Source organism: Nicotiana sylvestris, chromosome 4, assembly GCF_000393655.2.
Source record: "Nicotiana sylvestris chromosome 4, ASM39365v2, whole genome shotgun sequence".
NCBI lineage: Eukaryota > Viridiplantae > Streptophyta > Magnoliopsida > Solanales > Solanaceae > Nicotiana > Nicotiana sylvestris.
In genome coordinates, this window is record NC_091060.1 from 99,898,411 (window position 1) to 99,924,136 (window position 25,726).

Genomic DNA, 25,726 nt, shown 5'->3' on the forward strand with positions numbered 1-25,726 from the left:
TTGGAAAAATTTAAGAATTAAAATTATTCAAAAATATATTGAAGGGACTATTATAAAAAACTTATCCCTTATGTGAACATAAAAGAAAAAGATTTCCTAAAAAAAAAAGAGAAACACAAAAGAAAAAGAAAAAAGATTTTTTCTTTTTCGATGGAAAAAAAAGAGTTGACCAAGCGTCAAATGAGAGACAAACAGACGGCAGTTACACGTGAAATCAAAGACACGACTAAAAAAGAGCAAAACAGAAGCAACTGAAAAAGGGATTAAAAGAAAATCCAATTCCAAAAAAGTTCTCTTCAATTCGTTACCGTATTTTTTCCGTCTTTAGGGTTTCGAATCAGTGTTTCCCTCTCTTTTCCATGTCTTCCTCTCCCCAAATCTCATACGTCGGAACCCTAATTTCCATCCAATATTAAATACGATCTCCAATGGAGGGCGGCGGTAGTGGCGGAGAATCGGTAGTAGGGAGGACATCGACGTCGTATGAGGCTGCGGCCGGCCGGCGGAGGTTCACGGTAGAGCTCCGGCCGGGAGAAACCACAATTGTATCGTGGAAGAAGCTTCTCAAGGACGCTACTATCTCTCAGTCCAATGCTCCTAACGGTGCTGGTCCTGCTCCAACAACATCGTCTGCAGCTGCTGCCGCTGTCATTCAACCTCCACTGCCACACCCTTCGCTCGAGACTCGATTAGCTTCGGTAGGTTATCAGTCGAGTTTAATCCTAACTTGTTGTTTATGTAATGTTTAAACTAAATTCTAGAAACATAATGATGTATTATTTGAGCTGCATAAAAATCATCAGGACATGATTGCAGTTACTTGGGTGGAGAGTAGAATCTTTTGCATTCATGCATTATTTAATACATTTATTAAGTTTCTTCATTTGTCACTGGTGGGGGGAGGGGATGATTGGGTTGGCGTGGGAGTGTAGCCAAGACGATATCAAATTCCTCTATGTATACCAATTCCTGTGTTTTGTATGGAAAATAGCGAGATTACATGTGAGACTCTCAATTGGAATTGGTATGAGAGTGACTCCACTCACCCGTCTCAGTAGTTCTTGTTCTTGGATCGGCGTGCGGAAGCAAAACCAGAGTGCTTTTGGAATATGGAGGTGGTTTCTTCATCCACCCCGTGATGGTGATAAATATGAAAGTCCTTGTTTAGTAGGGGAACTGTTATTGGCATTATTTTTCATTTTTTATTTGATAAAGTATTGGCATCATTCATCACTGTAAGGAGTAAGTTAGATTTATGGTATTTTGGAATAGAAAAAATTCTGGGTCTTAGAAGGTGGTCATGATGTTGTTCTGGTCCGAATCTAAGGAGTTGGGAAGATATTGTCATTGTTACATGCTGTGTTATTATGGTTTCTTTTAGTGGAGTATTCTTATGTAATCTAGATCAATTATCAAGCTGCAGAGCTTAATTTTGTGTTTCATTTATCATGGTTTTGGATAAATTTGGCATATAAGAAATTAAAATTTTGTGGGTAAGAGTAGAACCTTGACTCTTCCCTTCGAAGGCTACAAGAAGGAGAAAAATAGTAAAGTCGAAGGGAGAGACAAAATATGAAGAGAAAGAAGCAAAGAGAAGATATATTATCTTGTTGTTTTTCTGGTGTTTGGGTTTGGTTTGGTCAGCTAACACTGATCTTACTTTTGCTTTCTAGTTTTATCTTTTTATTGTCAAAATATTTGTTCTTTTGAAATTGTATGTTCAGCTAAAACTATTTAGTAAGTGATTACCCGGAGAAATAAAAAGTTGAACAAATATTTTGATCCATTATAGTTTTTTTTCTTGGGGAATTTGTCTTCTTCGGTACAATTCTTCTAATCCTTCTGGACTTGCCCATGATTATTGAAGTAGAGGAACTTAGTGATAAAAAGAAAAAAAGAAGGCAATTCAATCAACAACAACAAGCGCAGTATAATCCCACGAGTGGGATGTGGAGAGGGTAGAGTGTACACAGACCTTATCCTTACTTTGTGAAGGTAGAGAAGATGTTTCCAATAGACCCTCGGTTCAAGAAAAGATGGAAAAAGGAGAAAAGAAAGAATAAGCAGAAGAAGAAATCGAAGAAGAAAAAAGAGAAAGGAAGAGAAAACAAAACAAGAAAAAGGAGTATCACCAAACAGTAACAACATGAAAAATAAGAATATCATGGTTCAAGCGTTAAAAATTTGTCTAACTTGGGAAGTGTGCCCACTCATTTTCTCTCTCTTCAAAACATGTTCTAGCGACATTTTTTCCTTCCGATAATTTTGTATTAATATTTTTATTCATCATAGAGGACAAGATCTTTTTTATTTCAGGTGAAAAATCGTTTGTGCTTATTGATTTCGGTCAAGGGTGGTTTGTTTTGATTGAAAGGGGTAGAAGATTTGAGTGTTCAATTAAAATAGATGAGGAAAATCTCCGACGAGTATGCATTGCACTTAAGCAAGCTTCTAAAAGAACATGGATTTATTACAAATAATGGGGATGGAAATCACAAGCATACTATTATAGAATTTTTGTTAACCTCAACTCTTGTGGTCGTTTCTTTCATATTGGTTGGGAGACAAGAAGAAAGCTGTGATCATTCCGGAAGTTGGTTTCAACTGGGGCTGGGAAGACATAACCGATAAAGTTCTTACATTTTCTAGGGAAGCAATCTACAACCAAATTCAGGCATGCTAATACACACCAGTCGAAGTCATATGTTGACACAACAAAGATTGATCAGTGGCCGGAGATGACAAAGGATCAAGCTAGGGAGGTGGACAGTGCGACAATAGTCAATCTGGTTATGAGGGTTACTAATTTCTATCCTGATGCTTGGTGGGAGCTTTCAACAGTTCAAATCATGAAGTAATCCAAAAATGGTTTTTGAATAGATGGAAGATTTGTGCTGGTATGAAAGTGACTCCAATGTCCCACAATAAATTTCTGTTCGAACTTCCCTCAAGGAAAGAAGCTGTGGGAATTCATGCTAGAGATTAGTTGTGGAATAGTTGTCGCCTTGCTTTGGAGTGGTGGTTGGCAGTGGCCGGAACTGAAATTGCTTGCCAAAGATCTGATTAGATATTGATCAAAGCTTTTGGAATCCCAATCAACGTTTGGAAACTTGATACATTCAGAACAATTGGTGATCTTTAGGGTGGTTTCATAGACATTGATGAAGGCACGAAGCACCAGAGTCACTATATGTGTGCTAGAATCTGTGTCAACCGCAGCAATGCAAAATGTCCAGACAAGATAGCTTGAGGTGGAGCACTGGAGGTATGAAATCTCAATTCTAAAGGAAATTGTTGCGACACCCAAATTAGTCCGACATGCTGGAAGAGCTGGGTTGGGGATTAAAGTAGCGGTGAGTTTGGGGAAAGTTGCTGGGAGTTTTGTCCAATCTAAGCACGTGGATAGACAGCTAGACACATGGCATCAAGCCCTCTTCCCAGTAATATTAAATCTCGGGCCTAAGAAGGAAATTTTATAACCCGGCCCCATGAAACAAGTTGCTCCAAATCTATTAAAGACCGAGGGACTTAATAAAGCTTATTATTCAAATACCCAGCAAAAAAAAGTCCATACAAAGTCAAAGAAAAACCCCCACTAACATACATTGAATGGTGTGTCACTAGAATTTTGCCAAATCCTTGTCTCATATCGAACGAATTTGAGCCTCCCCCTACAATCAATTAACATCAGGCCCATGAGAACTCCATCATCACGGCTTCAAATTCACAGGTATTAGCTATGACCTCCCACTCAGATGCCGATGATGAAGCAGATTATGATGCTGAAACTTTTATCCAAGACCTCAGGGGTCTCTCACAATGGGTATACTGGTCTGAAATTGCTTCAACAGCCTTAGTGTGCTCAGACGCTGATTCCTTCAGTGAGTCTCCCCCTTTCTTGGCACGATGTTGAGCAGTTGGAGCTACAAGAAATTCTGCAAGTATCATTGGCACCCACAATAATAGAGACTTCCAAATGGTCAAAATTAGTATTGGGGAAGGCGTGCAAGACATTCAGGATTAATGTAGTTGGATTTGAACACGAAATTTTTGACTTAGTACTGAGAATGGATAAAAAAACAGAGAATCAATTGCAAAAAATAAGTCACCTTCTACCGCTAATAAAAAGGGGAAGGAGAGAAAGAGAGGGGAGGCATAAGTTCTAAACCTAATTAGTGGTATTAATTATGATGGGAGGAATGGAAGGGATATGGGCTGGAGTTGCAAGAATTTATCTAGATGAAGATCAAAATCCTTCATTGGAATATACAAGGTCTTAACGATAAAGATTAAAAGGAGTACCCTTACCTCATTAGTTAAAAAAATGGAAAGCAGATACCTTGTGCCTTCAGGAGATAGACGGATAACATGCCTTCAAGCATAATTTATTAGATATGGGGGAATAGGTGGGCTGATTGCGCAAAATTACAGGCAAGTGATGATTTAAGGGGGGGGGTATTATCGTTTGCTGGGACAAGAGATTGTGGAAGTGTATTAACTCACATCAAGGCTGCTGCTCAATAACACGTATACTTGAGACTTGAGAGCCTTCAGGAGAATTTCAGACGGGGTTTCACAGGAGTTTATGGCCCACATACCAACGTTGAGAGGGATGACTTTTGACTGGAATTGGGGGCAGTAAGGGTATATGGAGTGACAAACATGTTATCGGAAGAGACTTCAATGCATGCAAATTTGTGAATGAAAGATTTAATTGCAATAGAAGAACCAAAGCTATGAGAAGCTTTTCTGAAACTATCTGAGATCTTCAGTTGATTGTTATACCATTACAAGGGGCACAATATACATGGTCAGGGGGAGAAAGTAATTTGTAGGCCTCAAGAATCGGCAGGTTTCTTATCTCTATAGAATGGAATGAAAGTTTTAATACCATCAAGTATCTGGCAATACCGAAGCCTATTTCAGATCACAGACCTCTACTGTTGGAAAGTCGAGATTGGGACTCAACTCCATCATACTTCAAATTTGAGAATGTGGCTTTAACATCCCGCCAAGAAAAAGTGCAGCACCAATAAATCCATGAGATATTATTTGTAAAAGGGCTGGAGGGTTCCTAGATTTGGTGACGGGATGGTGGCAGGGCTATATGATTAATGGCAATTCAGATTTTTTACTCATTCAGAAATTGAGGAATCTCAAAAAAGATATCACCAAATGGAACAAGTCTATGGAGAGTTGGAGACAACAAGAAGCAGGATTTTGGATGAGTTAGCAGTTCTAGAACAGGCAACAGAGAACAGAGTTTTAGCTCAACTTGAGAAACAAAGTTTTTTGAATCTGAAAATGGAGCGGTTGGAGATTGCTAAGGCCTAAGAAACCTCATGGAGACAAAAATCAAGATGTCTATGGTTGAAAGAAGGTGATAGGAACACAAGATACTTCTAAACAATAACAAAGTCCCACAGGAATTCAACACAATAGATAAGCTCAAAATAGACAGTCAAATTATAGAGGAAAGACATTTGATCAATGAGGAGATCTTGAGTTATTACCAGAATCTCTACACCAAACATGAAGGGTGGAGGCCCACTACCAGCTTTGAGGAAGTAGCCAGTCTTACAAAGGAAGATAGATAGATGCTTGAAAAAGCTTTTGAAGAGGAAGAAGTGCATGCTGTCATACAAGCTTGCACCCTAGATAAAGCCCCAGGGCCAGATGGCTTCACCATGGCCTTTTTTCAAAAATATGGGAGTTCATCAAACCAGAAATCATGAGTGCTCTCAATCATTTTCACCAGCAATGCTACATGATGAGGTCATGTAGTGCTACCTTTATTGCTTGCTTTGATACCTAAAAAGAAAGGAGCCATTGAACTCAGGGACTATAGGTCAATAAACCTTATTAGCAGTGTTTACAAAATTGTGTCTAAGTTGTTGACTGAGAGATTGAAGTTAGTGATTGCAAACTGGTTTCTTGCCATCAAAAAGCCTTCATCAAACAAAGATTACTGATGCAACACTATAGTTAATGAGGTATTAGACTGGAGGATCAAAACTGGAGAACCAGGGGTTATTGGCAAACTGGATATTGAGAACGCCTTTGATCAATTGAAGTGGTCCTACCTAATAGCTATTCAGAAGAAGATGGGTTTTGACAGCAAATGGATTAAGTGGATCAAGTATAGCATCACCATTATCAATTACTCAGTTTTGATCAACAGAACACATGTGTGTTTCTTCTCTCCTCAAAAAGGGATTAGACAAGGTGATCCACTCTCTCCCTTTCTGTTCATATTAGCAATAAAAGATCTTAGTAAGATCTTGAAAAGGCTAGGCAAATGGAGTGGATACAAGATTTCAGAGTTGGTATAAATAGTGGGAATACAATCTCTATTTCTCCCTTCTGTATGTTGATGACACTCTGATATTTTGTGATGCAGATAAGACACAAATCCTTTACTTTAATCTCACGTTACTACTTTTGAAGCTCTATCAGTATTACATATTAACATGAGGAAACATGTCATCTATCCGGTCAACAATGTGCTCAATGTAGATGTGCTGGTAGGAATCATGGGTTGCAGCATAGGAACATTACCTACCATCTATTTAGGTCTCCTATTAGGAGCCAAGTTCAAAAATTGTGATATTTGGAATGGTGTGGTTGAAAAATCTGAAAAGAGATTGGCTTTCTGGCAAATGCAATATTTATCTATGGGGAAAGACCAACTCTCATAAGTAGTGTGCTTGACAGTATACCAATCTATTATACGTCTTTGTTTCCTATTCCTAGCAAGGGCTTAAGCAATTAGATAAAATCAGGAGGGATTTTCTCTAGGAATGTACAATTAGTTCTCATAAATTCCATTTGATTAAATGGGATAAAGTCACACTGCTAAAATGTAAGGGAGGTTTGGGGGTCAAAGATTTAGCCATCCACAACAAGTGTCTAATGAAATGGCTATGGAGGTATGGTACTTGTGAATCAAGTCTCTAGAAGGAAGTGATCAATGCTAAACATGGGAAAAGGGACAACTGGAGCAATAAAATTGCCAACTCTCCATATGGAGTTAGCCCTTGGAAGTACATTAGCAAGCTGGGAGAATTCTTCCAAAATATTCATTTTAAACCCGGGAATGGAGTGTACATCAGGTTTTGGAAAGACAAATGGCTCAATAATTCTGCACTCATAGATGACTATCCTAACATTTTCCACATTGCCTTGGACAAGAACTCTTCAATAGCTTAGACTAGAAGCAACAACAATTGGGATCTGCACCTTAGAAGGTCTGTTCAAGACTGGGAAATGGAGAGTTTGATGGAATTGCTGGCAAAAGTGGAGAGCTACAACATTGATGAAGATCTTTCAGACACCATGTGCTGGGGTAGCAAGAGCATTTTCACAGTCAATGAATGCTACAAGTAGAGGTGCACTCAAAATTAAATACTTGATGCATGGCCTGGAAATTGATATGGAGGACAAAGTTACCTATTAAAGTTATCTTCTTTAATTGGATTGCCATAGATGAAGCTTGTCTAACACAAGATAGCCTTAATAGAATAGGATTTCAGCTGGTCAATAGATGTTACCTATGTAGGAGTAATCAGGTAATTGCCAACCATTTACTCTTACACTGTCCAGTAGCCACTGACATTTGGAACATGTTCTACAGTATTTTTGGCTTGAGTTGGGTCATGCCACAGAGTTTGAGACAGACACACATTAGTTGGAGTTCACGGGAAGTTGATGAAGCCATCAAAAAAGTCTTGATGATCCATGCAGCTATTTGTTGGTGTTTATGGACTGAGAGAAATAAAATATATTTTGATGGCATCTCAACTCCAAAATCACTCTCTTATAGCTAAATGCTTACTTCATCTTTTAAGTTGGACCAAGTTGTCCCCAGTAATTAGCACTAGATAGTTTTCGGATTTTGTTAGTGCTCTATTCTTAGATTGACTTTTTGTATAAGAGGCTAGGAGCTACCTACACTCTTTTGTCTTTTGTCTCTTGTAATTATGCTCCTTATAACTTTGCATCTTCTTGATGCCTTATTAATGAACACCTTACTTCATAAAAAAAAATAGGAAAATAAGATAATTGAAGCAAACGAAACAACATGAAGTAAAAAAGATCTAAAGAATAGGAAAATACAAGAGTGCTACTAATACTACTGGTAAGTAAAAGGGGGAACTCTCGGCTACCTACTAACCTTCTGCCCTAATTCTCGACCTCCACTTTCTCCTATCAAGAGTCATGTCCTTGGTAAGATGGAGCATCGCAATGTCCTGCCTAGTCACCTCTCCCCATTTCTTCTTAGGCCTACCTCTACCTGTCCTCAAACCCACCATGGCCAACCTGTCACACCTTCCAACAGAAGTGTCTGTGCTTCCCTCTTCATGTGCGCGGACTATCTTAGCCGCGACTCGCGCATCTTGTCTCTCTACGGGGCTGCTCTCACTTTGTCTCAAATAACTTCATTCCTAATCTTATCGCACTTGGTATGCCTGGACATCCATTTCAGCATCCATTGCATTCATCAAGAAAGAGAAAAAAACTATGTTGCTCGCACTCTCCGAAAATGTCGATGGGTGCGTGCCGGATCCTCCAAAAATAGTGCATTTTTGAAGTATCCGACACGGGTACGACAACTGTTTTGGAGAGTCCGCGCAACAAAAAAAGCCATGAATAATATAGGTACACTTATTATACATCATTCAACCAATTTTATCCTTATTAAAAATGTACAGGTCAGATAATTTATCCATTTTTGCCTAACCATATCCAACCCGCCAATATCCGGTTCGACTCGCCCATTTGCTCGGGGTGTTCCATCTCGTTTTTTCTTGGCTGTCACGAAATGTTAAATATATCTGGCAAAGAACATATATAAATTGGCATTCAAGTGGACCGGGATACCATGGTTCAAATATCATGGTGGCAAAAAATTTAGGTGATTTCTTCCCATCTGTGTAAACCTTGGTGAACAAAATTACTAAGTACTTGTTACTTGTACTGGTAGCAGATTAGCAGGTAGCAGGTACTCGGTGGATCAGTTAAGGTGTGCGCAAGCTGATTCAGAACCATTGTTAAACATACATACACACACACATGAATATATTAGTAATTAGGAGTAGAGAATTATAGTTAGTATAAGAAAAATAGTTGCCAAGTATGGCATAGAAAGGTAAAATAGCTTACTGGCTCTTGAACTTGATTAACATAGTTTTTACTTTTTACTTCTTTGTTTCATTGAATTGCAATTTTTCAACTCCTTTGTCTATATTGTTTGCATTTATAGTTATTTTTCTTGTATTTACATGTATATTGTTTGTATTTATGTGCTTTCTTTGTCTTCTTGTGCCTATGATCCCACAGATCTTGACGCTTTTCTACACTTTTCGTCTTTGACAACACTTTTTCGCAATTATTATTGATGTTTGGCTAATAGCCTGTTTGGCCAAGCTTCTTTTTGGCCAAACGTGCTTTTTTTTTTTGGTCAAAAGCACTTTTGGCCAAAAATTGAGGTGTTTGGCCAAGCTTTTGGAAGGAAAAAAAGTGCTTTTGAGGAGAAGCAGAAAAACGTAGCTTCTCTCCGAAAGCACATTTTTGAGAAGCACTTTTGAGAAAAATACACTTAAAAGCAGTTTTTTAAAGCTTGGCCAAACACTAATTGCTGCTCAGAAGTGCTTTTCAAACTAATTAGCCAAACACAAACTACTTCTCACCAAAAGTCCTTTTGAGAAAAGCACTTTTGAAAAAAAGCACTTCTCAAAATAAGCTTATTTTTGCAGCTTGGCCAAACGGTAAGTCATGCATAGCCTCATGTATAGTATCATTATAATACATCCTTGTTAGTTATGCCCAAGAGAAAAGTTTGCTGCTTTTTTGCATTACCTTACTATTCTGAATGTGATGTCTTTTTATGTGTCTTTCCATTGTCTTTCTCTGAACTGTGCACTATTCGAGTATATATGGCAGTTAGTGATCGTTTACTCTTAGAAATAAGTATTTCAAAAAAAAAAATCTGCAAAGATGAAACAAATTAATAGTTATGAGGGACTTTCTATTGTTTTCCTGTAAACCATGTGCTGTAGTATATGGGCCGGTAGTGATCTCTGTGGTTAGGGTTTTTCTTTCTAATATCATTTTTTGATAATCTTTCAATTGTTTCCTTATAGAAAAATCATTTTTCATAAAGATAAGTATTTCAAATATTTTGACTATAGAAGAACAATCTGAAATTGGAAATAGTGAAACTTGCAAGGATGGCTTTTGTCAGAGTTGATGTTGGAAATCTATTGATACCACTTTGCTACCCAAGAATGATACTCATGCGGTCATGCCTATGCTGGCATGCTTGCTTTTTATGAATTATTTTCTGAGATTCTTTCGAGCACTAGTTTGCTCATGCAGAAAGGTTCTTTGATAAATTCTAAGCTTATAATCAATGCTCTTTATAGGGACAACCTGCTGATAAGGAAGTCAAGGATGCTCCTCCTGGAAATCGTTTAAATGCTGTGATCGAAAAGATTGAACGCCTATATGTGGTATGCATTTTGTTGTTTACTCTTGTGTGTGTGTGTGTGTGTGTGTGTGTGTGTATTGAAAGACTCTTCCTGCCATCTGCATGATCTCTTTTTGCTTAGTCTTATTATTTTTCACTTGATCTGCTAATTACTCATTATGTCTTTTAGGGCAAACAAAGTGATGACGAGGAAGATCTTAATGATTTCCCAGATGATGATGAATATGACACTGAAGATTCTTTCATAGATGATACTGAGCTGGTTAGTCACATCATGTTCTTTAACTTTATCTACCTTATACGAATATCTATTGTTTTGTGTTATATCCTAATGATTTTTATAAGCCTCGTGAATCTTTTATGGTACTTTGTGCAGATGACTTTATATGTTGTAGTCAAAATACCTCGTTTCTTGTTATGCAGGATGAGTATTTTCAGGTTGATAACTCAGCAATAAAGCATGACGGGTTCTTTGTCAATCGCGGAAAGTTGGAGCGCGTGTGAGTTTTCTTCTTTGACTTTTTTTGGCATTGCATTCTTGCACTTCCTTGTGGCTTAATTGTTGGTTATAAGTGGTGAAGCTTATAACAGTTAAATCATTTTCTTCTTCACCCATTTTTGTTGAGAGGCAGCATCCGAATAGAACTGCTACTCCTTCTCCACCCTGCCAAATAATACAGCAAAAAGATTTGCTACAAAAACCTGGTTTTCAGATCTGAAAATACGAGGTACAAAAAAAACTGAAAGAATTTCAACTATTTCAAAAAACAAAGCATGTGTGCTAAAGTGACACAAATGAAGCAGTTTAGAATAAAAATATTCCACCAAAGAGTACATATTCGATTAGCATTGTAAGCGGTGCGAGGCTTACCTAGAGAATTAAATTGTCTTTGTTAGTTCCAAATGAAAATGTCTTTCTTTCTTTCTTTACTTTCTTTATTTTTGTTAAATAACTTATCATTTTATAAGTATCAATTTTGGGATATCTTGGTTTCTGCAAGTGTAAATTGGCTGTTAATATCATCCGTTGAGGGAACCTACTGAGCTACTTGCAATTTTGAATGTTTACTTTTGTTTAAACCAAGTATTGACCAAACTGTTGGTTTCCTATGGTTTAAACTACATCTTTTTGCCAATGAAATTCTTTCCTCTTTTTAGTTTCCCCTTGTCCACTAAGTTATGTTTTCTCCTATGATTCAGGAATTCAGATCTTTGATTCTTATGGGACTTTGGTTTAGTTCTTTGTATCGATTCATGTGCCCTTATTCTCTCCCTCATTAATAAGTGTTTGTTTATCAAACTGGCCCATTATTTCAATTTCAAATTTGAAATATGGAATTTGAAGTTTGAAAAACACGTTCAACTGTGTTTTCATGTCCAAACACAACTTCAACTTTAATATCCTTTTTCAACTTAACGTCAAATACTACGTTTTTCAAATATCAACCAATCCATGTCAAATGCCTATAATGGATTCTTCTTTTCATTTGGTTTGTCATTTCATTTGGAGCTTCTAACTGACATGATTTTCTCTTAGTGAACTAGTGTCACCAAAGAACCAGCAACCAAAAAAGCGGAGAAGAAAAGATCTGGCAAAAGGCCATGTTGGGGACAATGATGGACATAGTCCAAGTAAACCTGTAAAAGTAGGAAAGAAGGCTGGCAAACCAGTACCAGTTGTTATCGGATCTTCTCACCCATCTCATGGTGTCGCTTTGCAAAATGTATCCCATGAAGGAGAAAAATTCCTGAATCAGTTGAATGCTTCTGAAATACCAATAACAAAGAAAGCTGCAGATACCCAAAGTATGCTGGAGCAATCTCCATCAGTATCATTGCGTGGTGATTCTGCACAAGAAAAAGACTTTGACCAGCAGAAAATTGGAGTTATCCAATCCAAGAATCTAGATGGTTCTGAAATATCTGGGAATTCTACTCAGAGGCATGACAAAAGTTCTTTTGCTCAAGAGAGAACTGTTGTGGGAAGACCGGTTAACGTTTCTGACGGAGTAGACCAATCTGTTCAGCGACGTGATGAAAAGTTTAACGTCAGTGGTGAGGGCAAGAACTCAGTTCAGACTATGGTGAGCTGTTTACTCTCTACACTAGTGCGTTTCTTTGCTATCTGCCAAATGTTTGATAACATGAATCATTATGCCATGGTATTTCTGTATCGATTTCTATCAACATGCAATGGTATTGATTGCTTGAGAACATTACAGATAGAAACTCTTTTCTAGGTCATCATTCTCGGTAAGGATAGGCGGATAGCACTTGTTCATGACCAGATGAAGCCTTTGTAATGTTTACAAGGAAGTAAAGCTGCACCGTCATGAGCCAAATAATGTCAAAAGATGTTAGAAAAAGTATGCTTCCATGTAATCTTATGGTCTTCTATGGCATTAGCAAAAGTTTTTCATCCTTCACCTGAGCTTAACGGTCTTTCCAAAGTCAAAGCGGTTGCCTCTGGAAAGATGCTAAATATGCCTTCACCATTACACTTTTATACATTGGAGAAAACTAAATAAGTGTTAATAAAAAGGACCTTGGGCCTAACTCATCATCAAAAGGTAGTTCAAGAGGTGAATACTTTGTTTGATAAGGTATATCAATTTTTATTTAATAAATGGGCAAAGCTGTTATACAAGAAGTGCACCAAAAGAGTAGAAAATCCACAAAAAGAGAAGGTTTTCTACAAAAGCACCCAATCATTATCTGTATAACAAGGTAACTCGTGGGTGCACCAAAAGGAAATAAGGGATAAGAGACTACTTACTATGTATCTTTACAAATTTCATCTCTACACCCTCAAAAACTCTCCTACTTCTTTCTTTAAGAGGTGATGATTATCCATGAACACACAAACAAACTACAATTCATACCCTTAATAAATGTGAGATTATAACATCCTCGCACGCTTAGGATTAGACGTTTGGAGTGCGGATAATATAACATAGGGGCTTAGCATCGGGAAGACCACCTAATAAACAAAGAACCATTGGGTAGACCACTATCAGGGATGGCTCTGGCTTTATAACATAATAGAGTAAATGAACTTTATGTGCTGTAACAACTTAAGCTCTTTGATGAGATGGACACACAATTTAACATGGTTTGGAGGTCTTGGTTACCACTATTATTAGAGAGAATTTCCTCGACTTGGCTAAAAGAAGAGTCGGGCCTGCATGTCTGGGGCATATGATGAACACATAATTATGTAATTAAAAGTTTGATCTCTAACATATTAGGTTTTAGATTAGATAGTCACATAATTCAACAATAAATATTACATAATTATCGGCATCGCTGGCCCACGAGAATTTCTTGGTATCAAGAAGTATACGCAATAATCAAGAAGAGCTAGCACCTAGCGCTTTGGTCTCGTAGTAAGAGCAACGTGCAATATGTGGATTAGTCGCACATCATGGGTTTGAACTATGCTTTAGACAAAAGCGTGGTATTTAAATGGAGAAGTCTAGAGGTGCGCCCCGGTTATCCACCGAGCTTCGAACCGTGTGCCATTGGCCCTCAGGGATTTCTCCGTTATCAAAAAATAAATAAATATGAAAACCTTCTAAAGTCCTTTTTTCCCCTCTACTCGGTTTGCTTTGCGACTACCATAAAATTTTAGTAGTAGTTAAAATCGAAGTTGGGCGGACTCTTCGATTTTGGTGCCGTCCCCGTCCCGATACGAGACGGGAACGGGGGCGGGAGCGGGATACGTCCCGGATTCGGTCAGCGGACACTTTGACCGGAGTCAATCGACAAATTTGGGAGAAAAATTGAGATTTTGATTTCTTAAAATAAAAAATAAAACAGATTTAGGAGAATGAAAGATTGAATTCTACAATATTCATGTAAGTTTTTTACAGAATATCTCTCAAAATTTACAATATCTTTATAACTCAATTTTTTATTAGCCGAATCCCCGCACCCGTATCCATATCCGGATCCGCATCCCCCAATCTTAAAATTTAGATTTTGCCGAATCCGATACTCGGATCCGTCCACATATCGGATACCCGCACCCGAGTCCGAGCAACTTAGGTTAAAATTAAAGATATAAGTATACATCACAATCAAGAATACATTTTATAGGTCTAGTAAGTCATTGTTTCCTCTCTACTCAGTTGGTTTGCCTTGTGGCTACCCGAGATCTGTAGAAGTAGCTTAAATGAAGGTATAAATTTAGAGAGTGCAATGTTTCTTTTAATGAGTACAATGTTTCAGAATCTTTAAAAGTACTTGCTTGCTATTCTTTAGCAGCTTGAAATTGTTGCTTTGACTCTAATGAAACAAGAATCTAATTACTTGAGCAAATTTGCTTCCACTTCATATAAGAATTGGAAATAGACATGTCCGTTGTGTTTTTATTCTGTATCCTTTTGACCAATTAAAAAAAAAGATTCTGTATCCTTTTTTAATCATCTCAAGTGTGAGATTCATTTCTTATTTTATAATATGTCTGTTTCTCTATGTGTGTCTCTGAATCTTATATGGTGCAGGCTTAAAAGGTCATATCTGAGATTCCCATTAAGCTTTTATTCTTGCTGTAACTGACGCTCAGCTGCTGCCTAAAACTATGCAGAAAGGTCCTGCCATGCAGCGAAAGGAAGGATCTAGTGGTAGACCAAAAGGTACAATGCTTGAGAAGGCCATCAGGGATTTGGAGAAAATTGTTGCAGAATGTACGCCCAAAACCTCTGATATATGTTTTTTAATCAGTGATAATTCATTTTCTTATAGATTGGTTATCTATTTCAATTTATGAAAATATCACAGCGAGGCCACCAAATATGGAGGTTCAGGATGCTGATAATTCATCCCAGGCTATCAAAAGGAGGTTACCACCTGAAGTAAAGCAGAAGCTGGCTAAAGTTGCCAGATTGGCGGTATAGACTAAGCTATATGGTCTAATTCATTTTATCCTTACTGATTGACATATTGATGTTATAGTCCATCACATACTTATTAAATCCAAATATTTCCATTGATGGTTGCAGCAAGCTAGTCATGGAAAAATATCCCAGGACTTAATTAATCGCTTAATGAGTATTGTTGGCCACTTGATACAACTTCGCACATTGAAGGTATTTTTGTTTAACTTTTGATTCTAGGTAGAGTTCATTTTCATGCTCACATTGCATTGAGTACAAGCTATATCTATTTCGATTTATTCTGACTGTATCTATTTCAAAAATTATGCCGTATCTCAATTATGTAATGGAGATCTTCGAGGGTGTTTTAGCAGTCGATTGTAGTGATGGTTTCTTTCTCTATCTTGGTTTCATATCTTCATTGGAAGGCAATAATACATCCAAAATCTTGTAATGCATAATCTTAGAATCCATCATAGTTGTGAAGCTGGAAGAGACATAGAATCAGATCCATTGCCAAACGTGTTCTATTGCTGATCTGTTTCAATTTGAGAGCTCAAGACCAGCCTGATCTCTCATAGCGCTATTGTTTACTACTGATAAAGCCCTTACCCCTCACATGACTAACTTGGTTAAAAAAGTGGAAAGCTAAGTTGCTCGAGTTCCTACCACTAACTTTTAACAATTATGTGGCTAGTTGGTCTTTTCACTATCCGTCACTTTCCAGCTGTTATCCTATGTTCTCTCTTTCCAACACTGAAAGCAACACTTAAAACATTATTTACTTTGAATTTGAACAATTTCCATTTGACTCGTTGCAAATCTTAATGAGTGTGTTACAATTTCTGGATATGTTTTTATGGGCTTGTTTATATTCAATGCTGGTGTAAGTATCCAGTAAGGATATGCATTTTTTTTGGGGTCAATTTTCAGTTTATTTTGAGAAATCTGCATGAAGTACCCATACTCATGTTACAGCCATTTACCATGGGCACGTCAAGATAAATGAAGAATCTATTTTTATCCACTGTACCTTCTTGATTCCATCAATGAAACTACTTTACAAAAAAAAAAGTAAATTCTTCCTTCAGTCCCACATAATATGATACTCTTTCGTTTTAGGACATTTCGAAATGTTTGACACTATCCACTAATAATATTATTCCGTACAAGTTTTACAATTTTATTTTGATCAAGAAAGATGTTTATTAGTCCATCCAGAGGATGCGAGAATATTCAGTTACAAAAGTATGAGGCCCTCAACCATCATTTAAAGAACCAACAAAGTCTATCATCCGGTTAGGAGGTGTGGAAACGACACCTTGAGTAGCACTTCTCCATAATTGTACAGAATTTCATGCCAAAAGGAGTTGTTAGTCCGACAGATGCGTAGGTTACAAGGTGGTGAAATTCGTCAGGAGTTGAGGTTTAGGAGAAACTTACAAGACTGGGAGGTCCCAGAATATATAAATTTGATTGTTTTGCTTCACAAACATATTACTGCACAATAGTCATGATGTTTTGAGATGGAGGACAGAGAAAACTAGAGTTTTTTCTATTAAGTCCTTTTATGTGCATCTTTTGGATATGTAGGAGTCCACTTTTCCTCATCTCTCGGTATGGATCCCTAGGGTCTCGATATGGATCCCTAGGGTCCCGGGAAGAAGAAGAGGATTACCTGCGTAAGTTGGTGGTTCATGTGCAAAAATTCAGGAGAGAAAATGTGGGTCACCTCCTATTGCATTGTTGGATTGCCTCGCACTTATGGTGGGAATTACTGTGTTGGTTTGGTCTTGAATGGGTGATGCCATGCACGATCAAAGATGTATTCTCTAGATGGGCTTTTGGCAGTCGTAAGAGAAAGCACATAGCGTAGGACGTCGTCCAATTAGCACTTATGTGGACTATTTGGAGGGAGAGAACTAGGAGAGTTTTCGGTGGAATAAAGAAGGATTTTGTTTATTTTAGGAATACCTGTTATCCCTTATTTCTTTTTGGTGCAGTCGGGAGGTTACCTAGGTATAGAAGATTGTGTGTCATTTGTAGAAAGCAATATTATTTTGTAGGGTTTTTACTTTTTTGTATACTTCTTGTATACATGTCTTTTGTGCCATTTGTTAATAAAATTTTACTTGATTAAAAAAGCATCATTTGCATTGCTCCATTCATTCCAACAAGAAGGATTTTCAAAACATCTACATTTCAACTGTGATATGCACAACTCCTTCCCATCAAGACATCTAGAATTTCTCTCTCCATATTGTCCAAAAAAACACAATCCAAAGATATGACCTAGTGGTCAATGAAATGGAAGGAATACCATGAGGTTTCAGGCTATGTTGTTCGGACTCTCTAAAAGTGCTGCCGCACCTATGTCGGATCCTCCAAAAATGCACTAAATTTGGAGGATCCGACACATATCCAACAACATTTTTGAAGAGTCCGAGTAACATAGGTTTCAGGTTCAAATCCCATCGGAGGTAAAAAGTCGCTAGGTGATTTCTTCCCATCTGTCCAAACCTTGGTGGGCAGAGTTGCCTGTTACCTGTGCTGGTGGGAGATAGCAAGTACCTGAGTGGAATAGTCAGGTGTGTGTAAGCTGGCCCGAACACCACCTTCTTAAAATAATTTGTCCAGAAAAATGCAAGTAGGGATCTATTGCTATATATTTCTGTCTTCTTCACCTTCCATGAACCCCAAGCCCAACTAATAAAAGCTGTCTTTACTGCATATGGCGTCACCCATTGAGTAGCATAAAGAGTGGAACATATTCCAAATGCTCCTAGTGACGACAATGGAGAAATAAATGATTGATGTCTCTGCTTCTGTCTTGCATGTAAAACATCTACTGCAGAGTGTGAAACCTCTTTCCTTTATATTGTCATTGCTGAGGCAAGCTTCATAAAGTTCAATCCAGTTGAAGAACATAAGTTTACAAATTTTTTGAGACTTCAATTTCATTAGCTACTTAAGTTTTAAGTTACGATCTGATGTTTTCTCCTTCAAACTTACTTGCAATCGTTATTTTAGACATTTTTCACTATTACGGGATAATATGTAAGTCAAATTAATATCTCAATAAAGTCGTTTGGATTTTAATATCTCAATAAAATCAAATTAATATCTCAATAAAGTCGTTTGGTTCTTTAGGAAAACTATATAATAAAGTCGTTTGGATTTTAATAAATTACAAGAGATTCTCATTTAAAAAATTAGAAATACTAATTACCATTTTTCAGAAATACTAACATGGTTAAAAAACTCTTGTTGATTAGCAAATATTAGAGGTCTAAATGTGCCTGTAAGTAGTACCTTTATGTGCGAGCAAATGAGGCATTAGAGTGTTGAACTTGGTAGAATGAAATGTGATTGTGAAGATGGATGTATATTTAATTAACAGGTTTTCCTGAAACGGTGGTGATTTTTTTTGCAATATCTTGCGTCAGATGACAAACTGTTGCAATTTGAATTTGTTACATTGGATGAGGAAAGGAATGCTTAGGTAAATTCCTAACGGGTATTCAGCATTATAGTTGTGAAATCTGAAGGAGAATTATTTGTTTCACGAATATTTAAAAGATGAAATTGGAAGAGAAATGCTGGGCAGCTCTAGTTTCATGGCAGATTGCTGTCAACTTCATTCAGGTTATGTCTAATGCATGCATCCACTTTTACATGTTGCAGTTTCATGTAAGCTTCAATGTGTAAACATGTTTTACCATCTTTCACGAGCTTGTGCCATGTTAGAGAAATTTATGATGTTTTTTTTCCTATGTTCATATATATTATGGTTTAGTATTTCTCCCAATTAACTGTTACTATTGCTTAAGTTGTTGGTGCTCTTTTTTCCCGTCATTGTCTTAGAAATTATGATTGATCCGATATTTGTTCTGGTTGCAGAGGAATTTGAAAATCATGGTCAATATGGGACTGTCAGCAAAACAGGAGAAAGATAACAGGGTTCATCAAATAAAGAGGGAGGTCGCTGAGATGATTAAGTTGCGGATTCCATTAATGAAATCAAAGGTGTGACTTTGTAATAATATGCTTATATTTTGCCATGACTGCATGCTGTCTTTGCTAGCATTTGGGGGATTCAGGTCTTTCTATAAAGTTGTCATTGTTCCCTAGTGGTCGGGAAAAAAGAGTTCCATTTTTGTATAAGGGACAAGAGGGATTGCTCTGATGGTAAGCAACCTCCACTTCCAACCAAGAGGTTGTGAGTTCGAGTTTCCCCAAGAGCAAGGTGGGAAGTTCTTGGCGGGAAGGATGCCGGGGGTCTATTTGGAAACAACCTCTCCACCCCAAGGTAGGGGTAAGGTCTGCGCACACACTACCCTCCCCAGACCCCACTAAGTGGGATTATACTGGGTTGTTGTTGTTGTTGTTGTTTTGTATAAGTGGATGTTTCAATGGGAAATCTTAAATCAAACTCCCCTTCCCGAGGTTGTTGGAGATTGTTTTATGAAAAAAAAATCTATAACATATCTTTTGACTGATGCTCGCGTGTGCTTGCAGTTACTTGAGCAACAAGCTGGAGCTTCTGATGACTTCCAAGAAGCAAGTGCTGAAGAGAAAGAAGCCTTTAAGAGAAAATACAGCATGGATGTTGCACTAGAAGACAAAATATGCGACCTTTATGATCATTTTGTTGAGGTGCTTTTGCCCCATCCCAACCCCCACCCCCATCGCCTCAAACTAAAATGTCCTTGACAAGATTGCTTCTTACTGGAACAGTGGATGTTGGAGATTCACTTGGTCTTTACTTGTAGGGGCTGGATGAAGATGCTGGTCCGCAAGTCAGAAAGTTGTATGCAGAGGTTAGGGGACATGCGGATTTTACTATTTCTTTAAGAAAAAACACCAGGTTTTCTATGCTTGGTACTTATTCTGTGTCATGTGCTTCACTTCATTTGCAATTGGGGCATCTAGGAAATTTTAGTACTTTATGCAAACTACTTTCAAAGGCATCTGAAGGTAGACTCTTCACTCTACAGCACAAGTCCTCCCACCTGGGGGACAGTTTTTGGTGGATGCAAGAGTCTGTTCTCTATTGTGGTGGTCATTTATTGATGTTCTTCTTCTTAGATCCTTTAAATGACATTTTCCACTGTGGAACTCTGATGTAATATTCATGATTTTGGTCGTGAAAATGTGAACTAGGAGCTACTTTGGCATTATGGGGTTTTCCAAAATCTTCCTAGTTTTGCCCGTGATTTTTCTTTAACTTTAATTGTCATGTTTTGTTTTTTCATGCAGCTTGCAGGATTTTGGCCAAATGGCTTTATGGACAATCATGGTATTAAACGTGCTATATGTAGAGCAAAAGACAGAAGGAGAGCATTGCACGCTCGGCGTAAGGTAAAAATGCCATGTTTGTCTAATTTCTCTCCTTTGTTTAGTTTATTAAGCATTTATCTTATAGCTCTTAATCTGAGAGCGTGCATTCGCAGTGGAGCTCTGCTTTAGGTAAATGTATAAAATCAATTTGAGCTAAGAACAGCATTCCCAGGAAGATATTGCTTAGACAGAAGAATGAACTGGGTGTTAGCTAAAAATTTCCAGTCAAAAAAGATTCAATCTTTTCCCGAAAAACATGCTTAAGGAGAAATTGTACTAGAGAGAGGACAAAATGTAATAGGTGTGCTAATATTCTTTTGTGATTTCTAGTTTGCCTAGTAACAAATTGATTTGGCACAAAGATATAACCATTGAAAAAGTGTACCCTCAACTGTAGACCAATTAACTTCACATTCATCAAGTCCACTATCAAGCACGTGTAAGGAATTAATTGTACCACAGAGAGGAAAAGTAAACACGTGTGCTAATATGCTTTAACTATTTCTATTTTCCTAATAACGAATAAGTTTTGCCTCATACAACAATATAACCATTGAATAAGTGTACCTTCAAGTCTAGACCAATTAACCTCGCTATCTCATTAAGTCCACTATCAAACACATCATACTTGAGAAAAAAGATCACCTATATGCTTGCTCAATCAATTTTCAATACAATGAATTTATTAAAATAATGAAGGATTTTGACAGTTTTAAAGGCCTTCAGGACGTAGCTGACCTTTTGATAGCCAAATTAACTTGATTTCAGTTTGGAATCTGACAATCAATTTCTGGTAGATTTTAGAAACTCGGAAGTTACAGTGTGGCATGACCACTCAGTAGTTTCTCTTTAGTTATTTAAAAAGAAAAAAACTACTGTGTGGTCATGGTAGTTTTATTTACTAGACGTTTTCCTTTGGGGTGAAAGTTCCAATTTATTGATATGATGGTGAAGATCCCTGCATTGCAGATGTATACAAAAAGTACAGATATACTTCGTCCAAAAAAAAGAGTAAAGAATCTTATCAAAACATAATAGTCTAAAAAGAGCTTCCAGTCATCAATCTGAAGGAGCTATTTTCAATGTTCTCCTTCTCCACCTTTTCTTCTGAACTTCGATCCTAGTTGCTTATTTTGTATTGTTTTGGCTTTACCAATTCAACACCAGTCAAATTCCACTTTGCAAAACCCAATTAATATACAATCGGGTAGTGAAGCAACACACAGTTGACGTCCGCATCCTCCTTATTGCATATCAACTTCCAACTAATGTGGATTATCATTTTTCCTAATTTCTCTGCCATTAGGATTGCTCCCCCACAATTGTTTAAAAATAACAACTACTATGCCTCATTCCCAAACAAGTTGTGGTTGGCTCCCCGTGCTATTGCTTAAACAAAACAAAAAACCATTTTCCCTGGTACCCTAGGGTCGTGTATCGAGGCGTGAAGAAAGTATCTTTCTCCACAAGAATGATTTCAGTATGAACATGCCACCCATTTTCCCTTTTATTTCCAACTTTGTATGACTATAGGTTACACTTTTTGCCTGTACAACAATCCAAGTAATTTTTTAACTCTTTAATCTTCTACTTCTGCATATTTCTTCAAAAAAATAAACTACTGTATTATTTTAAACGTGAACCTACTGGAGTGATTTCTTGTGTATAAAGACATACACATACACCCAGCACAACAACAATACCTGTGCCTCAATTCTACGCTAGTGGGGTCGGCTGTATGAATCTTTGATATTCATTTTGCTCGAATTGTACCTGTCACTTACCAATTTGGAGGTTTTGTTCAGAAATTGTTTAAACCATAAAGGTATTCTCTTTGGATAATTGATTTGACTTCCTTGACATTACATAATATTAGCGAATTATTTGAAAAAAATGTGATAGCTTCATGTTATCTTCCCTTCTCATACAGCTATGAAACCCGTCAAATGAACCCTCTTGGCTGCTTTATCCATCTCCATCATGTCACTGAATGTTTCCATGACTAGTGTGAACACCACAGGTGATAAGGGATCCCTTGCGTACACTTTCCTCATCTGATTCCCTTGTCAAACATTTTGAGCTTTTCTCAAAGCCTTTGAGATATCGAAGAACCCCCTTTGCAGGTCCAATTTGCAAAGAAGTCTTGCTTCAGTGTTTCTCATCCTACAGTCCACTAGCTTATTTGCAACTAGAACTGCTTCTAGTGTCTATTTTCTTTCAATAAAATCATTTTGTGATGTTGATGTTGTCACATCTCACATGCAAGAAAGTTGCAGTCAACTGCTTAACATTAAAAAAAGGGATCAAGTAACATAAATTAAGATCAAGAAAGTACTTTTTTGTTTCATTTAGAAGCTAAACAACCCCCCCCCCCCCCCCCAAACACGCACACACAAAAAAAATCATCCTGATTTCCCTTTTTGCCATTAAAGTATAACTGGGTCCTTCCATCAGAAAATATGAGATTCCAAATTCCTTATTTGGCAGAGGGGCTGATGGACAAACATGATCATATTCTAGGTACGCCTTGGCAGATGAATCCATTACTTCTCATCTTTTGTGTGCAAAAACGTTTGGCCCCAGTTTCTCTTGGTGGAATAATAGGTGTGTGACCTTCGGCGTGGTGATATATCCTTCAAAATTACTTGAAATAAGGTTATTTGGTGAGAAGAGATCTATTAGTCAAGCATAAGCTGTTTACCTTGGGCATCAAATTGTGGAAACCAATGTCTTGAATGTCTTTTCTTATATAGTTCCCTTGGAGCAAGAACAAATTATTTTCATAACTTGTCAAGATTTGTTCGGCCTTTTCCTAATGATAATTAAAGAGGTCTATTAGGGTGATTAATATACTCTATACTGAAAAAAAACTGTATCTTAGACGGATGTCTAGGTATCTTATTTTCCGTGTGAATAAACTATCAATTCCTCAATTGTTTTGTCAAAATTTACTTACTTGCAAATTACAGTAGAATATAACCAAAAATATTCAGGAAATGTTTGAAGAAATCATAGTAAAAGAAAATAATGTTTGGTTGCTCTAATAGTAAGTGTGATGTAAAATGGGATAGATGGAGTAAATTATTCTGAGGGTTGAATGATCAATCTTCAATTTTATTTCAAAAATTGATTGTCGTTGTTATAGTTTTTTTTTTTTGACTGTTTAGATTAGTAGATTTTAGATATTACATGAGAAACTAACATATTAGAATTGAAAAAAGTTCATTTTTTGACTTCAGTAAGTAAATTATTCTTTCGGGACAAAGAGAGTACACATACAAATGTGTGGAGGTTTCCAACTAGGCAAAGAGGGACAGTGTGCCTGTGCACTATGTGTCTTGGTAGGGATGTCGGAGATATTAGTCTATATCTAAATGCTGTTAGAGACTCCATCGAGTTGAGCTTCACATAGAAATTGGTCCTTAGTGGTTCTCATCTTCATCTCTAAAGGAATTACATTAAATTGCAGTGTCAAACCTGTGGCAAAATGTTTCTTTGTAGCTTTTATAATGCATAAAGTTTATGTGTGTTCTTTATTTAGGATGGAGAGAAAATTAGGAGGAATAAGTTATTGGCCTCTAAGGTAGAGGAAACTGGCAGAGTAGACGCTGTGCCTATTGCTCAGTCAGTGCATATCCAAGAAAAGGTTGTAATTGATCATTCTTCAACTTCAACAAACAAGCCATTATCCAGCACTGCAGCAGTGAATGCTTCTACAAGAATGCCTGTTTCCTCAGCCAATGGTCCTGATGTGGATCGGCTGAAGCAGGAGAAACTAAAGGGAGCTTCTGGCAGCTCTGTTGATCCACGAGCAGCAGATGCTTTGCCGAAAAAGAAAATAAAGCGGAAACAAGAGTCGGAATTGGGTGAAAGTCAATTCCACACCGAGAAGTTGACTTCGGAGGAGAAGAACAAAACCAATAAGCCGACTGTTTGTCCTCCAAAACCAAATAATGTTCAGCAAGTAGCGCCCTCACTCTGAACAGCTGACATGATGTAAGTTCTCCTTTTGGCGGCTTCATTGATTGTAACTCTTACTTTTCTAGTTTTGTATGTATATATTTGTTAACATGGTGTATTACTGATAAGAAACTCAGACTTGAGAAGCTGAGTTTCTTATTTTGAAGTTACAGCTGATTGCTCATTTAGTTTCATTATGAAGGCAGAAAGTTAGAAAGAAGATTGATTTCATATGGACAGTCAGATAAGGCCCTCTGCTGGGCATTTTGATGCTAGTTTTTATGGCATGGAAATTGCTCGCTTCCATTGTTCATTGCAGTACCAGCTTTAGGGGTGTACATAGGTCGGGTTGGTTCGAATTTTACAATTACCAAATCAAACCAATTGTGTCGGGTTATTAAATCTAAAGATCAAACCAAACCAATAAAACTCGGGGTTTTCAATCTCGGTTTTTCGGGTTTTTGGGTTTTCGGGTTTTTTCCCGGTAAAATCTTCGTAGAACAAAACATATGACTTGTGCTCAAAATATTTCTTTAATCCTAGTAACATAGAACTATATAAAGTATTTTTCAAGAAAATAATACAAAATATGAGATGTGTCATGGCATTATCCTAAAATATTCAACAATAAATGCAATTAAATTATGTAATGTAAATATTACTAATTAAAAAGCCTTAATAAAAATAAATATAATCTAAAAGTACTAAGTCATATTAAAATAAGTAGACTAATAAGGGAGTATTAATTACATGACTAAACGCTAAAGAAAAAATAAAAATAGGTTATGCATTTTTATTTAAATTATTGCAAAATAAAAAATAGATATTTAATACATTCTCGTTCGTAGTATTGAATTGAATGTCTTTTGTTAGCATTAGTATTGATTTGATTTTGGTTTGGGGTTTTGGTAGCATTATTTAATTTACTAATATTAATGACTAAAACTTATTGGAATATTCAAAAATTTTAAGTTCAACCTTGAAATAATACCTTAAAAGATAAAATTATGATTTTTTATAGAAATATTTATAAATTATATTACAATAAGTATATTTATAT

General features: G+C 37.0%; 1 protein-coding gene across 4 annotated transcripts; it reads left to right on the top strand.

Annotated features, from left to right (window-relative positions):
• The first annotated feature begins 295 nt into the window (after nucleotides 1-295).
• Nucleotides 296-24,970, top strand: LOC104234054 (ubinuclein-1). Of its 4 annotated transcripts, none has more exons than XM_070172127.1 (14): nucleotides 296-698; nucleotides 10,425-10,511; nucleotides 10,659-10,751; nucleotides 10,913-10,989; nucleotides 12,027-12,573; nucleotides 15,078-15,177; nucleotides 15,272-15,381; nucleotides 15,493-15,579; nucleotides 19,267-19,392; nucleotides 19,885-20,022; nucleotides 20,104-20,186; nucleotides 20,626-20,727; nucleotides 23,194-23,226; nucleotides 24,248-24,373. In XM_070172127.1, exons 1-13 carry the CDS (start codon nucleotides 429-431, stop codon nucleotides 23,213-23,215), a joined length of 1,842 nt encoding a protein of 613 aa, XP_070028228.1. In that variant the 5' UTR covers nucleotides 296-428; the 3' UTR covers nucleotides 23,216-23,226; nucleotides 24,248-24,373. The 4 variants fall into 4 exon arrangements, with proteins under 4 accessions (XP_070028228.1, XP_070028229.1, XP_009785848.1 ...); XM_070172128.1 differs by having other exon boundaries at nucleotides 20,139-20,186; nucleotides 24,248-24,325; XM_009787546.2 differs by lacking the exon at nucleotides 23,194-23,226 and having other exon boundaries at nucleotides 20,139-20,186; nucleotides 24,248-24,970.
• The last annotated feature ends 756 nt before the right edge of the window (nucleotides 24,971-25,726 follow it).

Bases quoted from the DNA above. Each gene is read 5' to 3' on its own strand.
- LOC104234054 (XM_009787546.2), top strand. From the start codon at position 429: ATGGAGGGCGGCGGTAGTGGCGGAGAATCGGTAGTAGGGAGGACATCG. The intron at 10,512-10,658 runs GTATGCATTTTG...TATGTCTTTTAG, and splicing joins AGATTGAACGCCTATATGTG to GGCAAACAAAGTGATGACGA. The intron at 12,574-15,077 runs GTGAGCTGTTTA...AAAACTATGCAG, and splicing joins AGAACTCAGTTCAGACTATG to AAAGGTCCTGCCATGCAGCG.